At 43.7% G+C, this 17,349-nt stretch overlaps 1 protein-coding gene across 1 annotated transcript; it reads left to right on the top strand.

The window, feature by feature from the left end:
* The first annotated feature begins 374 nt into the window (after nt 1-374).
* Nucleotides 375-17,071, top strand: LOC146960145 (heat shock 70 kDa protein 12A-like). The gene is made up of 4 exons (XM_085772591.1): nt 375-661; nt 2,147-2,371; nt 2,461-2,632; nt 16,032-17,071. The coding sequence occupies exons 1-4, from the start codon at nt 380-382 to the stop codon at nt 17,069-17,071; spliced, it is 1,719 nt and encodes a 572-aa protein (XP_085628717.1). The 5' UTR covers nt 375-379.
* Nucleotides 17,072-17,349: the final 278 nt, after the last annotated feature.

Raw genomic sequence — 17,349 nt, 5'->3', positions numbered from 1 at the left:
AACCTCACCATTCAGACACATTAACACAGACTAAAAATACAAATACAATTATTTATATTAATATAGCACTTAATTAAACCATTAATACTCTAAACAGTGCAAAGATCTAAATCTGAACACAGTCTAGTTGAGAGAATTGAATTTACGTATTTGATATATTTACCCATATTTGCCTTGATGTTGAAACATTTTGCCCTGCTGCTTTGCTGTTGCTCCGTCTCTGGGTGGAATGAGGTTAAAGTGAAAGTTACACCAGTATTTATATGTGACTGAGCAGGTTTGGATGGGAGTGTTCTCACTTTGTCCCTCCCCATGCAAAGCTGATAAATACAGTGTAACTGCTGCATTTCAGCACTCTGATCCTTCTCCTGCTGTGAAGATGGACGACTCATACATCATTGCAGTTGACTTCGGCACTGCCTACAGTGGGTATGCTTTCAGCATAACACCCAGAGGAGAAGAAGTCGATCCACAGTTAAAGCGCTGGGGTGAAGAGGTTTCAAAAGACACCCCAAAGACCCCAACCTGCATCCTCTTCAATGAACATGAAGAATTTCTCAAGTTTGGTTATGAAGCCCAAATGGCTTATGGTGAAATGTGTGGTGAGGAGGCAAGAAAACACTTCTTCTTCAGTTGCTTCAAGATGTCCCTCTACGACACAGTGAGTACCAATTGTGACAATATTCTTCATGGTTTATCATAAATTCTACTCTTCCATATTATTAAACATTCTGTAGACCTTAGTAACTTCAAATTGTCACAGAGATGGGGCGCATGAGGTCTACACCTAACCCCAAACCTAACTGTAACACTGCAGAATAACTCGGATTAATGGGTAGTTGGAGAAATGAACGTGAACATGAAGATGACCATAAAATTCACTGAATAACATGCAAATTTATTGTTAAAGCCTCTGGAAACCCAAATCCACCAAAGCCTCCTAACCATGTATTTTAGGGTCTTATGTACATATTATTAAACATGTAAAAATAATTAGAAAAAAGTTTCCATCCAAATTGAAAATATTTGTCTTTTAAGGTTTTGTACAGTAGGTTTGAATTGGGCGGAGTTATCTCTGGGATTTATCACGCAATAAATCCTACCCACTCATAAATCGCCACGTCAGTTCTCTCACCCAGCCCCCCAGTGGCGGCGAACAAAACCGTTCTGCTAACGGTCGCTCCTCCACTCCTCTCAAGTCCTCACAACCAGAGCCATGTCAACCCGAGTTGTGTGTGTGTGGCGATTAGCTTTTAGCATTCATTAGCTTTCCAGCGCGACCTGCCCTGTCTGTCTGTCTGTCTGTATGTCTGTGCCAAAACCCCTCACATCTCCAGCCGATACAGCCGTTTCTTTTATGTGTGTGTGTGTGTGTGTGGGGGGGGGGGGGGGGGGGGGGGGGGGGGGGGGGGGGGGGGGATTAAATCCGCGATCAGCATCAGCGACCTACCTTGTCTGTCTGTCTGTCTGTCTGTGTGTGTGCCCACAACTCCTCACAACTCCTCTCTACATACAGCCGATACAGCCGGTTTTTTGGGGGGGTGAGGGGAGGGAGGGAGGGAGGGTGTGTGTAAATTGGCGATTAGCTTTTAGCATTTATTAGCTTTCCAGCGCGACCTGCCTTGTCTCTGTGTGTGTGTCAGTCAGCCCCTCCTGGCGCTCACACAGACATGAGTGACGGTTAAAAGCTTTTTTTTTCTGTGAGACTACGACCAAAGACGGTTATGACGCTCCAAAACGAAGCTGGTAGACTAGTTAGCTGCTAAATAGCATCAATCAATCGATGCACGTCCTCCGGTGAGGACTTTTTTTTTTTTTTTTTAATGGTCGCCACTGACGTGTTGCTATGACAATGGAGCTGTCAATCATAGCGTTATCTGCCACGCCCACACTGTCCTGACCAGTGGCATCAATAGTGCCTCAATAGCAAAATGAGCTGTTTTTAAACAAGGTTTTCTAATAGTTATGAATAGTTATTGTCACTCAGACTTTTGTGGATGCTTAATGAGGCACTTGACTTTGATATAATATAAGCATTTTTACCATATATAGTCAGGTTTCCAAAGGCTTTAAAACATGTCACACAGGTGTTAGAAGGACAGTTCACCCTAAAAACACATGTGAATATCTTGTCACTCATCGACAGAAACTCAACAGAAATGTGACGATCAAAGCTGCAAACGGGCGGTCGATGAAGGCCCTGCAGGTTTTCACAGCAGCTTTACGATACATGAAAGATGACGCACTGAAAACTATCCAGACCAGCACACAGGGGAGGAGGTTCAATGCCTCCGACTTCACCTGGGTGCTGACTGTCCCCGCCATCTGGGATCCTTCAGCTAAACAGTTCATGAGAGAAGCTGCAACTGAGGTAACGCTGAAAACATTAAGTGTTGGTAAATGTGCAGTAAAAGTTTTGGTTTTGAAAAGGACTGATCAGTTTTTCTCTTGAACCTTCAGGCTGGTATTGTGACTGAAGAAACTAAAGACAAGCTGCTCATTGCACTGGAGCCAGAGGCAGCCTCAGTCTGGTGTAAGAAGCTGCCAGCTGAAGGTTTCATCACACAAAACCAGGGAGGAGACACATTAGACCAGACATCAGGAACACAATATGTTGTTGTTGATTGTGGAGGTAATGTATGTGTTTTTCTTTTTATGTTATATCAGAATAATTCAAATACTGACTATATTGTCCATGACAACAAAACTAATCAACATAAAAAAGTATTTAGGGCCACAGGCCATCGCACCGGGCACTACTGTTAATGGGTCTCATTCATGAAACGTGAGCAGCATGGATTTGTGAGTAAAACGTGTGCAGCAGAAATTTACGTGGATTTCCGCATTCATCAATCTTTTAGTAGCGCTGATCTTCTAGTACAGTACTACTTCAAAGTGGCCATTTCACTCGCGGGAAGCGAGATTCACGCAACGCGTGAAATGTAAGTGACAAATGTAGCCACTAGGTGGAAGCATAGTACTGAATTGCAGGTCAAACGATTTTGGGACAATTCCACATTTGACCACTATATAGCTGCAATGGAGAGTGGCGCTGTTTTAGGCTACAGGTAGAGTGAATGGAAGGGGGGGCGACCGCCATTCCGAAGGACCGCCATTCCGACGGTCTGCCAGTCCGAAAATTCCCGAAGGTCCGTCATTTCGAACTTCCCGAGGGGCCGCCGTTCCGAATGTGTTTTATTTTGAAAATTGACCGGATTCTCTCGTGGTTTGACTTCCTGCCCGGCTTGACACGACGCGCCGCGGGGACAGCGCCCGACCGGCCCCTCCCCCTCCCCCTCCAAAGTTTCACCCAGGTGCGAGTCTGATGCATTACATCCATGGTCTGATGCAGCCGCGGCACTCCTGCTGAAAATAAATGTCCTTGCTCTGTGCTTTGGTTAGGTTTAGGCAATGTAGAAAGGAGTTGGTTAAGTTTAGTAAAAAGGTTAGGTAGAGGCCAATAAAATCGCAGTTAATATGCATCTCCCCCGGGAGTCGAACCCTGATCCACCGCGTCAAAAGCAGACACTCTGACCACTACGCTACCACCACAATTAGGCTTGTTCACTCCGTGCCGTAAACCATTCAAGATTTTTTCAGGTTCGGAATGGCACCCTTTCTTTCAGGTTCGTAATGGCACCCTTTTCCCATAAATAATTAAGGGTCGGCATTCCGACAAATTAAAGTAAACGTTCGGAGTGGCGGCCCTTCGGAATGGCACCCTGGAACCTGAATGGAGAGGGGGACTGCTAAACGGTATCAGATTGATTCAGACTGATTGGCTGTGTTCGAAACCGCATACTTCTCCTACTACTCGTACTACTCATACTAACGATTTGAGTATGCAGTATGTTCACACTGCGCAATAGGCGATTTGCAGTAGGCGAGAAGTTCCCGGATGCATACTAGATTCGGCCGAAATGTTGAGTATACATCATGAGGTCACTACTCATACTCAAACTACCCAAGATGCAACGCAACGTGACGTCAAGGACCGCCTCTTCCTTGCTTTTTTTTTTTTTTCTTTATTTAAGTGTTCAAAGTGTACAAAGAGTGTCAAACACTGACACATAACACAACACAAGAGCTGTTTCATATTCAGAAAGACAATGGATAAAATAAATAAATACAGCAAGGATCTCATTCAAATAAGTAGAAAATGAAGAAAATTAGACAAACATAAACAAAACAAAAATAAATAAATATTGTCATGTCAATACATAGGTGTGTAATAATCACTGTTAACAAATTCCATTAAATGTCAGGAAGTACAATAAATACCTTTTCATAGTTTTCTAAAAAAGTTGTGTTCTTCTTATTTTTAACTAAGGCTAGGGATTTATAGAGAGAATTGAATTCAATTAAAAAATTGAGAAAAGGTTGGTTTGGAGGTTGCAAACTTTTGCTTATGAATAAAGTATTTACCAAATAAAATGAAAAAATTAACTAAATACTGAAGACTCCTGTTCTTCTTATTTTCATAATAACATATAACATCTTTAAGGGAGAAGCAGTATGACGTTTACATGGGAGAAAATATAAGAACACAAGTCTGACCAAAATTTCATTGTTACATTACATTCAAAAAACAGATGATTTAAAGTTTCTTCAGTATGGCCACAGAAAACACAGGAGCTGTCCAAATCTATACATTTTGAAATAATCCCCAGTCCAGAGCAAGTATGATGTAGCGAAGAAGGCGGGCGGATCTTCGTCTCAGAGCAGGCAAAACTCTCCGGTAAGGCATTTTGAATGGGCAAATTCCGTTAACGGCACGAGGTCGGTCCAAACGGCGTTTCCAAGCTAGCCACAGTGGGGACAGGTTCACTTCCTGTTTATAAAGTAAGAGCACTGACGTCATTGTAACGGCTTTCTTTATGGTCAATTGCAACGGGTGCTTTATTTTGACACAGCAACCGGAAGTACAGTGCTCACTACGGCTGGTTTTACTAACGCCAGAGAAGTCCGACTTCGTCCGACTAAAATTGTAAATAGGTGTTATTTTGTCATTTTTTCCACACCATGGGGATACGAAGTAGTACTTTCTCGCCTGAAAATGTTTCAAATGTTGCTGAAGTTATATATTTACACAGTTTAGAGCTTAAGTGAAATCAGCTTCAGGGCGGCTGATTTCGGCTCGGGCAGGAGCGAAATGCATTGTGGGTTATCATAGTACGCAGCAGTGTGAACGCTCTGCATACTGTATGATCGATTAGTATGTAGTATGGAGTATGGAAGTATGCAGTATGGAGTATGTGGTTTCGAACACAGCCATTGTTTCACAGCGGTGGGACACCTCAATTATCTGGGTGACCTTGGATAATCACTTGTGCTTTCTCCGCTTCGCGTCGGGCCGAACAACGCCCCTTAGCCGTGGTATAATGAGCATATACCACGGACTGGAGTGATATATTGCTTTTATAAAACGGTTACCAATAATGGCAATATAAAAGAGGGATACGCAATCAATTTCATGTAGTTTTATTCAACCAGAAATATATTCAGGGGTGCAAACTCATCAGGGGTAAAAAAGGTGACAAGATACCGACCCCCTAGGGGGGTCCGGGGGCATGCTACCCCGGGGAAATTTAAAAAAAAAACAACTTTAAAGGTGAATTTACAGTCAATTTTAGCATGAGACTAGGGTCCAGATTTACTCAGGTTAGCATAGCTTTTGCTCCTGTTAAACCTGCACAATCTGTCTCTCTGTGTTTGGTTTTGAAATATGTGAAGGGGGTCTTCAGCCTATGCAGGTTTAGCATGAGCAAAAGCTGTGCAAAACTTGGAGAATCTGTCCCTCGATGTCCATCAGATGAACCTTGCAAACCTTGCCTTCAAACTAAATAAAATTTAATACAGACTGATTGGTTCATTGTGAAACATTTATTTATTGATGTAAATGTGTTTTCTGTACGTAGGCTATGCTCCAAGGCAGCGCTGCTCTTTCTGTCCAATAACACACATGAAGCTTAAAAATGCCATAGGCTACATAAAACATATTAAGTGGCAATATGTATTTAAAAGATGTTCAAGCAAACGGTTCGGTTCACGGTTTTGTGGTCATGGTTTTCGGTTCGGTTTCGTATACTTTGATTGTTGGGAAAATCAATCATGTCTTGTATATTCAGGTTAAAACTGAAAGAATGAGGCAGTCTGACATCTGATACATCATTGTGACAGTCTGAGGTTAAAAGTAGGTGAGATTCTGGCTGCAAGAGAGGAGACATTGATAGTTCCAACATGTTTTAATTTATTGGGCAAATAAAGTTATCTAACAAATGCTAAGAACAATTAGATATTCACTGAAATATATAACCTATATTTATTAATTGTGGTTCTTACAAAAAATATATCTTATAAAATATAAAAGCTAAAATGTCTCTTAAAGCTCTGCCCCTTTAATTAGTGCATGCTAAATAATTGTACTTCAGCCTACTACTTTTACAACCACATTATTTAGCAGCAACATAAAGTGAAACAGAGGCAGAGGTGTCCTGCCACAGTCAGTCAACCTCCTCCTCCTCCTCCTCCTCCTCCTCCTCCTCCTGCTGCTGAACAGGTCGCTCTGGAGCTAGTCTCGCTCGCCAGACCCTCCTCCAGAGAAGAGGGAGACACTGGAGCTAATAAAAGCTAAACGCGCTAATCGCTAATTGGTCGCGATCGCGATCATCACACACACGCGGTCCCATACCTAGGCTATACAACGCTGCTGGCGCATCTTCTAGCTCCGACTCTTTCACTCGCCATGCTCAAAAAGTCGCGTTAGTTAGTCTGTATGAAAAGTGAAGCTTCAGGTGTGTATTGCTGGACAGAAGAGGAGCGCTGCCACCACTCGTTGTCATCCAGATAAGGTGCACGAGCCTTAAAGAGACAGGTGCATTGGCTCGGCTTGCCTTGCCTCGCCTCGACCCCCCCCCCCCCCCCCCCCTCAATTTTTTTTTTTATTGCGGATTTACACTAATCACACAAATGACCAATTTGGGATCCAAAACGGCGGTGACAAGTTTGCACCCCTGTATATTACATATAATCCAATAAAAACTGTTCCCAGCTGTCCAGACGTTAGCTCCAAGTAGCTCTGTCACTGCTCAGTCCCCTCTACCATTGTTAAAGACCCCCTAAACCAAAAATGCACTTTTTAAAATGATTAACATGTCAATTTAGTGTGTGGGCTCTGTTACAAGGCATTTCAGGAGCAAAATTGCTAATCCACGCCATAACTGAGCATTTTAGACTTGAAAATGCAGTTTCAATATGTTTCAATACCAGGCTCTGAAAAAACTGGATTCAATTTTTCAAATTGGAGTCAGTTTTCGTGCGTCACGAAACTGTAGCAACCAATCCCGTTGATTTTCCCCCCATCTCATTACATAAAATATGAACAGGGTACAAAGCGGGAGTAACGTACGTTAAACAGCGATGACGGCGACGTTGCTTCGTGTTCGAAGGCCCCTGGATGCGAGCACCTAAAGAACTCTATATTCACAGCAGCGGCGGCGCTAACCCTAACCCTCTCTGCAGCCGTTATTTGCTGTAGTAGTTCACCATGACAGTGACACTCTACATATAGAGCTAGATGCAGTGTGTGTAGGCAGTTAGTTGCGGTGGCTGAGCGGCAGCGTCGCCGCCTTGTAATGGGGAGACCCGTGTTCGCGTCCCGATGTGGTCTTTTTTTTTTTTCTTTTTCTTTGTTATAAACTTTATTCACATTTCGGTTTACATTCAAATTTACATTTACTCGCCGGAGGAAACACAAGCTTGCACGTGAAACCTGACGTGAGCTTCGTGTTTTGACATCACCTTTCTGTCTCCCTTGCCCCTGACGCGCACCACCGTTACCTAGCAACCCTGACCAGGCAGTCATGCATATGAATAGAAGATGAATTTTTCAATGAGGGAGAAATAATGGACGTGTTTTTAGTGTCTTGGAGAGTTATCTTAAACATCTTTGTGTAGGTAAGCAATTTTAATCAAAGAATAGTCATAGCAGAGCATTTTTACAAATTTTAAAATGCCTCTTTAGGGGGACTTTAACGCTCTGGAGGTGAAAGTTCACCTTAAACATGTCAATTACACTACTTTACTACATTTTTTAACATCGTAAAAACTGACTGTCTTTTGCTACGGACTGCAACCGTCCGTTGTCATGGATACATGACAACAACTTCCATTCGGTTCCAGGGTGCCATTTCGAAGGGCCGCCACTCCGAAAGTTTACTTTAATTTGTCGGAATGCCGACCCTTAATTATTTATGGGAAAAGGGTGCCATTCCGAACCTGAAAAAATCTTGAATGGTTTACGGCACGGAGTGAATAAGCCTAATTGTGGTGGTAGCGTAGTGGTCAGAGCATCTGCTTTTGACGCGGTGGATCAGGGTTCGACTCCCGGGGGAGATACATATTAAAGCAGATATCAGTGGCACGGCCGTTTCGGCTAATGCTGTGTTCAAGGCAGGCTTTTGAAACCGTAAGTTACAGCTTCAAGTCACAACTACGACTTGGTAGCGTTCCAGGTAACCCGTAGCTCGTGTTTTTACCGTCCTGTTGTCTGTGAAAGTTCCCTATAACGGCCACTCGTAACTTCCGACCCGTGAACTCGTACCAGATCGAACTGGTATGACTTCACAGGAAGGAAAAACACAAAGTACGAGTTTCCTTGAACGCACCATGAGTTAGCAGCCCCCGCCCTTGTCAGGCATCAATTGGTCCTCGTGCTACGTCACCACATTCACGCGCATCCCTTGGCTGCACACACAGCCCTTCATGCCGTTCTCTCCCCTCATTGGATAACACTTGTATCCCACAAGGAAAATTTTCTCCTCGGGTTACAGCAGAGCAGAGTGACGGAGAGACTCGTGTTTAGGCTGAAATACTTCATGTAAGTGATTGCTGACGGAAAATAGGACTATTTAGGACTTATATTAACAAAAACATTCCACTGATATCTGCTTTAACTGCGATTTTATTGGCCTCTACCTAACCTTTTTACTAAACTTAACCAACTCCTTTCTACATTGCCTAAACCTAACCAAAGCACAGAGCAAGGACATTTATTTTCAGCAGGAGTGCCGCGGCTGCATCCGACCATGGATGTAATGCATCAGACTCGCACCTGGGTGAAACTTTGGAGGGGGAGGGGGAGGGGCCGGTCGGGCGCTGTCCCCGCGGCGCGTCGTGTCAAGCCGGGCAGGAAGTCAAACCACGAGAGAATCCGGTCAATTTTCAAAATAAAACACATTCGGAACGGCGGCCCCTCGGGAAGTTCGAAATGACGGACCTTCGGGAATTTTCGGACTGGCAGACCGTCGGAATGGCGGTCCTTCGGAATGGCGGTCGCCCCCCCTTCCATTCATACCAGTCATACGTGCCTGACGCGGAGTGATAGCCTACGCTGTGATAAGGCTTTAGAATAGTAGCCGTGGTATATGCTCATTATATCACGGTTAACAACCAATCAGATTGCCGGATTTCACCTTTACGTTTTATAATTGGCTTTTACCTCATAGCTGACGGCGGAAAAAAAGAAAGAAAAAAAACGTCTGGTCGTGTCTTTGTTTACCCTCCAGCTGCATGGGTCACGTAACTGAAAACTATGAACAATCTCTCTGACTGCTTCTCTCTGATATCTCCTAACAGTTTATCCAGAAATCTGCTGATATTTCCTTTCAAATCGATGCCAAATCGCTGAAAACTATTTCTTGTGCTATGAGCAGCATGAGCAGCACGGCTGCGAGTGAAAGTTTGGCGCACATAGCAACAGTAACCAAGGGGGGTTGGAGAACTGTCATTGGACCGACCTGATGTCAATCTTGTGTTCTGGTTGCTGATTGGTAAGGGAGGACGTCCTCCCTTAGCGCGTCATTTTACGTGTATTAGCCAATCATAGATCAGCATGAAAGAATCCTAAATGCATTGAGTGAATGGAAGGAGATCCCGCCCCGAGGCGTCTAGAGGAGGACAGAAGCCCTCCGTCCTCCCCTAAGCCCCCACCTTCCTGTTCACTGCTCCTCACACAGACTACTCTGTCTCCTCCGTCTGCAGGCGGTGCTGTTGAGCTGTTTAAAGTGGATTTTCTTCCATAAAAGAGATTAAAAAATATATTATAAATAATTTGGTAATGGTTTATTTCAACCAGTTACTCTTTCTTAAAAAATATGTTGATCTTCCTCTTGCCTCTAAAAAATAGAGGAGGACCAACCTTCTCTGACTCTATGGACCAGCCTCCACTGATCTACATACACACAGTGCGCAGGGGTAGGGGTGGGGGTGGGGGGTAGATCCAGTGGTTTAGTCTGCGTGATACGCCAGTATACGCCCAATACTCGCTAGATTTCGTTTGTTTTTACCTGTTTCCATTGTCAATCCTATAAGCAAATATTTATAGCAGCAAAAGGAAATGCGCAATAAACCCACATTAAGTTCTCAAATCAGCTGCCACTCTGCAGGGACGGCGCGTTTCATCCATTGGAGACAAACATGTACACAAGCAGGGAAGTTGGTGCCTCGGCCTGGCGGAGAATTAATGCTCATTGCTATATTAATGCTATACATCAGTCATAATACTCTGATGTGTCTTATCGATCACCGACCTGCTGCCCCAGCTGACACACATCAGCGTCTGGACATACGTGCTGCTGTCGTGTCTTCAACCTAAAAACTGATCTTTATACATTTTTTCGTTGAGTAAAAATCCTCTCTGAATTATGGAACTGATAAGAATCATTTCTTAAATGCTTGTATGGAACTTCTGTAGGCTGTGCATAATTGTTTCTGCCTCCACTTAGCCGTGGCTGCAGCGAGCGAGGAAAATCACAACCTCAGACGCCTTTAGGGTCTTGACGTGTGCACAAAAAAATACCACAGATAAACATAAAAGCAAAACGAAAACAGATTAACATAAAATAGGAATATCACAGATAAATACAAAATACAAAGAATAAGACCTTACCTTATAAGACATTTAAAAGGCTCCATAGTGAGTTGTTGATGATGTTGATGGCGGATGAGATGAATGATTTTTTTCACTAAGTTTGTCCTTGCTAGAGGGACCCTGTAGCAACAGGCTAAAGGAAGCAGTTGGAATGAGGTGTGGAGTGGGTGAGGTATTATTAGCTACAATCTTGTATTTAAGGGACTGTTCGTTATTTATCATCAGTGCCACCGGAGGGATTTACGGGACTTTTTTTTTTTTTTTTACATGACCCCCCTGTCGGAGTCAGTAAATTTTAACATGACCCTGCATAAGCCTTATCAAAAGATACATGACCCCCCTGTCGGAGTCAGTAAATTTTTTTTTTTTTTTTTTTAAAGTATATTTTTTGGCTTTTCATGCCTTTATTCGATAGGACAGTTGAGAGTGTGACAGGAAATGGGAGGCAGAGATGGGGGGAATGACATGCAGGATAGGGCCGTCCGACGCGGGACTCGAACCGGGGCCGCCTGCAGCGCGGACTACAGCCTCAACACATGGGGCGGGTGCTCTACCAACTGAGCTAAACACCGCCCCGGAGTCAGTAAATTTTAACATGACCCTGCATAAGCCTTATCAAAAGATACATGACCCCCCCCCCAGCCATCAAGTACGTGACATCGCATCACGTAGCGTGTGACACTATATTATTTCATTTTGACAACCATGTGTGCAACACCTTCTCATCAATCCATGCCATTTATCAGCTGTTATTAAAACCCAACTCATCAATAACAGAATCGCGATTTTGGACCAGCTCACATTACACAACAAACCATTAACAATAAATCCACACTCAAACCGAAGCAACAATAATGTGAACTGTACTCAACAACAACGTATTACAAGGTTTACGACAGATGTGACAGACAACTCTCTCTGTGTGTGTGTGTGTGTGTGTGTGTGTGTGTGTGTGTGTGTGTGTGTGTGCGTGCGTGTAAGAAAGAGAGGGAAAGAGAGAGAGAAGTAGATAAAACCTGCTAACTGTTAGCTACCGTAGCTCAGGCGTCGGTCTCCCGTCAGGTAAAAGCTGCTGTTTATTCCTCAAATGAAGCTCATTAAGTTGTTGAGCCTCTCCGGTACAGTTATCCATCACTGCAGTTGAATTAGCCGCTAAACTGCTGGACGCGAAAACCGAGGGGGTGTCTGTGTGTTTACAATTCACGAAAGCAACGTGAACGTACGTGCTGCTCAGACTATGTAGAGTTTTAAAGGGATAGTTCACCCTAGAATGATATTTCGCTCATTATCTACTCACCCTCATGTTGACTAAGGGCTGGAAGAAGTTTCAGAGTCCACCGTCCCTTCTCTGAGTTACAGGGGGTCTTGGCGTAGCAGTGCATGTCCATATAACGGTTGTAAAGGGACACCAGAACTCTTCGTAAAAAAACACACACAAAAAAACATCCAAATACCTCCATGATGCTCGTATGTAATGTCTGTCTTGTGCTGAAGCCCCAAATTGCGTAATTGTCCCGAAAAAAATTAACTATAACGGAATACAGTTACTCATATTTTGTATTTTAATTACGTAACGCCGTTACATGTAATCCGTTACTCCCCAACCCTGCTGACACAGGATGCAGCTACTAACTAACTATGTGACAAGTCAGTCACACACACACACACAGACTCTAGAGCCAGCTTCATGTGATTACAGTCACACACACACACACACACACACACACACACACACACACACACACACACAGTTAACCTAATGTGGTTACAGCTCCTCCATATCAGTGCTTATAGAAAGATGATCATGTGTCTGTCTGATCAGCTCTGTCTTGACCTTAAGATCGTGGGTTTGATTCCCATGTTGACAGAGATGGCAAAATCGGCAGTAGCCCCGTGGCCCATTCAAAATTTCCCGAGAGGAAATTTTCTAGTTACCATTACTTTGCAGGCCTTTCCACTACACAGTTACAGCTCTACTGGACTCAGTTTAGGTCATTTTCCTTTACAGCTGAGTCCTTCACAGTTCCTCCTCAGAGCCGCGTTGTCTCACTCTTTATTCTCTCCTCTCGTCAGCTCCAAACTCACGTGCACCTCGTTAACTCAGGTGACAGAATAATAACAGTCAAGGCTGCAGATCAGTGTGCGCTGCTGCCGGTGTGTTTTTAAACTTGGCGAGTTTGATCCTTGTCAGACGTCACACTATAGTGTGTAAAAGCAAAAAAGCAAAATCCTCAATCCACTCTGTTTATCAATGAACATAAAGCCTAGTGTTATTATAGAGCGGGTTGGATTGCCAGCATCAACGGTCCACCACTACCACAATTACTTCATAAAATCCTACTGTCTCTTCTAAATGTACTCCGCTCCTCTCTCCCTCTCACACTGCAGTTCTCTGACTCAGCAACGGTGTCGCCAATTCCTCCTGTTCCTCAAAAAAGGCGTAAAGCACGGTACGCCAGGGTCAAAATGGGTGTAAATGTCCGCACTTTTCCCCGTCAGGTTTTGGTTTGATAAATCCCAAATTTGGCGGAGAAAAGTGCGTACGCACAAAATTGGGGGGGGGGGGGGGGGTGTAAAAAAAGGTGTATCCACAATGGTAAATGGTCTTGTATTTATATAGCTATATACTATACCTGAACGATACCCAAAGCGCTTTTACAGTACATCACATTCACCCATTCACACACACATTCACACACTAATGGCGGAAGCTGCCATGCAAGGCGCGAACCACGAGTAAGGTGTCTTGCCCAAGGACACTACGGCAGCAACTGGGACAGAGCGGGATTCGAACCACCAACCCTCTGATCATTGGACGACCCGCTCTACCACCTGAGCCACTGCCGCCCCCAATGAGGCCATGATAAATGAGGCCCCAGATGTGTCCCCAGCAGTCTAAGCCTATAGCAGCGTAGCTATAAAATGGTTCAGAGCTACCTGAACCAGCCCTAACTAAAAGCCCTGTCATAAAGGAAGGTCTTCAGTCTAGACTTAAATGTAGTTAGAGTGTCTGCCTCTTTGACCCATGGAGAGAGCTGGTTCCACAGTAAAGGAGCCCGGTAACTGAAGGCTCTACCTCCCAGTCTGTTTTTAGAGATACTGGGAGTCACTAACAGACCTGCGTTCTGGGAGCGGAGTGCTCTGGTAGGACAGTAAGGAATGATTAGTTCTTTCAGATAGGTTGGAGCTTTATCATTAAGAGCCTTATAAGTCAGCAGAAGGATTTTGAAGTCTATTCTAAATCCTACAGGAAGCCAGTGGAGAGAAGCTAAGGTGGGAGAGATGTGCTCTCTCTTCCTAACTCCTGTCAAAACCCTCGCTGCGGCATTCTGGACCAGCTGGAGACTCTTTAGAGAGTTTTTCGGACATCCTGACAGGAGAGAGTTGCAGTAGTCTAGCCTAGAAGTGATAAATGCATGCACCAGTTTCTCAGCATCACTCTGGGAGAGGATATTCCTAATCTTAGTGATACTGCGCAGATGGAAGAAGGCGGTCCTAGTCACGTGCTTTATGTGGGAGCTAAAGGAAAGGTCCTGGTCAAAAATGACTCCAAGGTTCCTCGCGGTAGTACTCGGGGTCAGGGTGATGCCATCTAGAGTAGCGATCTGATTGGAGAACGTGTCCCTGAGATGTTTAGGTCCAAACACAATGACCTCAGTTTTATCTGAATTCAGTAGCAAGAAGTTAGAGGACATCCAGGATCTAATGTCTTTCAGACAGTCTTGCAGATTCATGAGGCGGCTTCTGTCATCTGGCTCCATGGACAAGTAGAGTTGCGTATCATCAGCATAACAGTGAAAATTGATTGAGTGCTTCCGGATGATGCCACCTAATGGGAGCATGTAAAGAATGAAGAGGATTGGCCCTAAGACTGAACCCTGCGGTACACCATACGTAACTCTGCTATACTCTGAGTGGTCGTTATTAACATTAACAAATTGAAACCTGTCAGATAAGTATGACTTAAACCATTTTAGGGCAGGTGAGATAGTCTCTGCAGCAGGATGCTGTGGTCGATGGTGTCGAATGCAGCACTGAGGTCCAAAAGTACAATTACAGAGACGAGACCTCTGTAGTGTGTTTCAGTTCAGTTGGTTCATCAGTTTTCCTTCCTGTCAGGTTAGCTGCAGATTTCAACCATTACATTTAAACATGCAGGATTTCAATGTTTTCTTCTCCCTTTAGCATTTCTACTGCTTTTTACCTTTAAAAAGGCATTCATCTCACACTACAAGTTATATGTTTCAGCTTTTTCCCTCCTAGGGATGAATAAAGTATTCCTCTACTCTCTACTTTAGCATTAGTCTTTTCAACATTGCTTTAGCAGTTTCTTCAACTTAGTTTGGCATTGATTCAACAATTTCTTCAGCTCATTCAACATTGCTTCAGCAATAGCGTTCAGCTGCTTTCAGCATTCACACACATTTTCTGCAGGAAATGCTATCTTTTTCTAGTTCTCCTTCCTCTTCCTTGCTACTATACTAAATTATATATCAAATCGTGCGTCTTGATTGGGATCGGTATGCTCTTACTTTTCTCAACAGTTTACGAATTACGAATGCGTAAAATTTTGCATTGAAGTCAATGGGACGGGCGAAAAAAAAGAGCGAAAAAGAACAATCATTGGAGTTTAACAAACGTCTACAGCTCAGGCATACTTTCACCTAGAGACTTCATTTGAACTTTAAGTTTGTCTCAAAGGGCTTTACATGGCATCATAACAACATCCTCTGTCCTTAGACCCTCGACTGTACTATCCAATTAGAGTCGAAAAAGTCCAAAAAATATATACTTAAAAAAAAGTAATTTGTTTTGTTACTTGTTACATTGAGTTAGTAACTGCATTATTACATTATGAAAGTAACTAATTACAAGGAAAAGTACCTATTCGTCACTGAGAGACAGCGTGCTTTCCATTAGTAACACCGTTTATTTATAACGCTGTTCTTCCCATCACTGGTTTTAAACCAGTGAACCAAGACTTACTCTAATGGCTGTGCTTCAGTTTACCTAAGTTTCTATTATAATTTGTTGTCATGGGTGAAAGTGTCTGTAATATGGTGTTTGTACAGGCATTGGTCAGATTATTTTTGTGTTGCAGGTGGAACTATTGACATGACAGTTCATGAGGTGCTGGAAGGAGGAGCCCTGAAGGAGCTGGACAAGGCCTCAGGAAACGACATGGGAGGTCAAACTGTTGACAAGAAGTTCAAAGAGTTCCTCAGAGAAATCTTCTGTGATGGTGTCTGGGATGAATTTGAGAGAAAGTTTCCCAGTGAGGTTCAGAGAATAATGTATGATTTCACAGTTCTCAAAAAAAAAACTGATAAAGATGTTCAGATCACCTGCCAATATAATCTGGGAGAAATAGCTAAGAAAAAGAAAAACATGGAGCAGTTCTTTGAAACAGTGCAGGGTGCTTCCTGGAACAGCGGGTCAATCAAAATCACTAAGGAGAAGATGAAGTCCTTCTTTGATGAGTCTCTAACCAGCATCACCAAAAGTCTCAGACGAATCTTAAAGAAAGACCTGAGCATTGAGTTCATCGTGTTGGTGGGGGGCTACGCTGAAAGCGAGACCCTCCGTCAACACATCATCAGGGAATTCAGACTAAAGTGTAAAGTGCTGTGTCCTGCTAGGCCCCAAGAGGCGATTGTGAAGGGAGCTGTGATGTTTGCAACAGAGCCAGCTGTGGTGGCATCTCGCAAAAGTGCCTTCACTTATGGGATCGCTACCAGTAAGAGGTTTGATGAGTCCAAGCACAAGGCAGAGAAGAAATACACAACCACGGATGGAGAAGATCGATGTAAAGATATCTTTATGAAACTTGTTGATATTGATGAGGATGTGTGCTGGAATGAAACCAGAGATTACACCTTTTACCCTGTAGAGGCCGATCAGACAAGTATGAGGTTCAGATTTTTTCAGACGGGCAGAAAATCAGCTCCATTCTATGTGGATGAGTGGGGAATGGAGGAAATCGGCTCGGTCCGTGTTGCCATGCCAGACGTTACAGGTGGCAAGAATCGTAAAGTCAAACTGGAGATCAGGTTTGGCTTCACAGAAATGAAAGCAACTGCTACTGACATGAATACCAAGTCAACAGCTTCAGTCAAGCTCGACTTCATGAGTCAGGAATAAGAAATGTTTCAGAAAACACAGCTGGTGAGAGTTGGGTCAGACAGTTTTTTTTTTAAAGTATATTTTTATGGCTTTTTTGCCTTTATTCGATAGCACAGTGAGATAGACAGGAAAGGGCTGCCCGACATGGGACTCGAACCGGGGACGCCTGCGAAGAGGACTGTAGCCTCTACATGGGGCGGCCGCTTTAACCACTGCGCCACGCACCACCCCGGGTCAGACAGTTTTAGAACCACTGGAAATGTCTAATCAGAGATATGCATTGATAATTTTTCTGG

This window comes from Trachurus japonicus, unplaced genomic scaffold (assembly GCF_045865225.1).
Source record: "Trachurus japonicus isolate A0001 unplaced genomic scaffold, Traja_1.0 AP030661.1".
NCBI classification, from domain to species: domain Eukaryota; kingdom Metazoa; phylum Chordata; class Actinopteri; order Carangiformes; family Carangidae; genus Trachurus; species Trachurus japonicus.
Note: the sequence above shows the minus strand (reverse complement) of the source record. Positions and strands in the feature narration are given on the sequence as shown.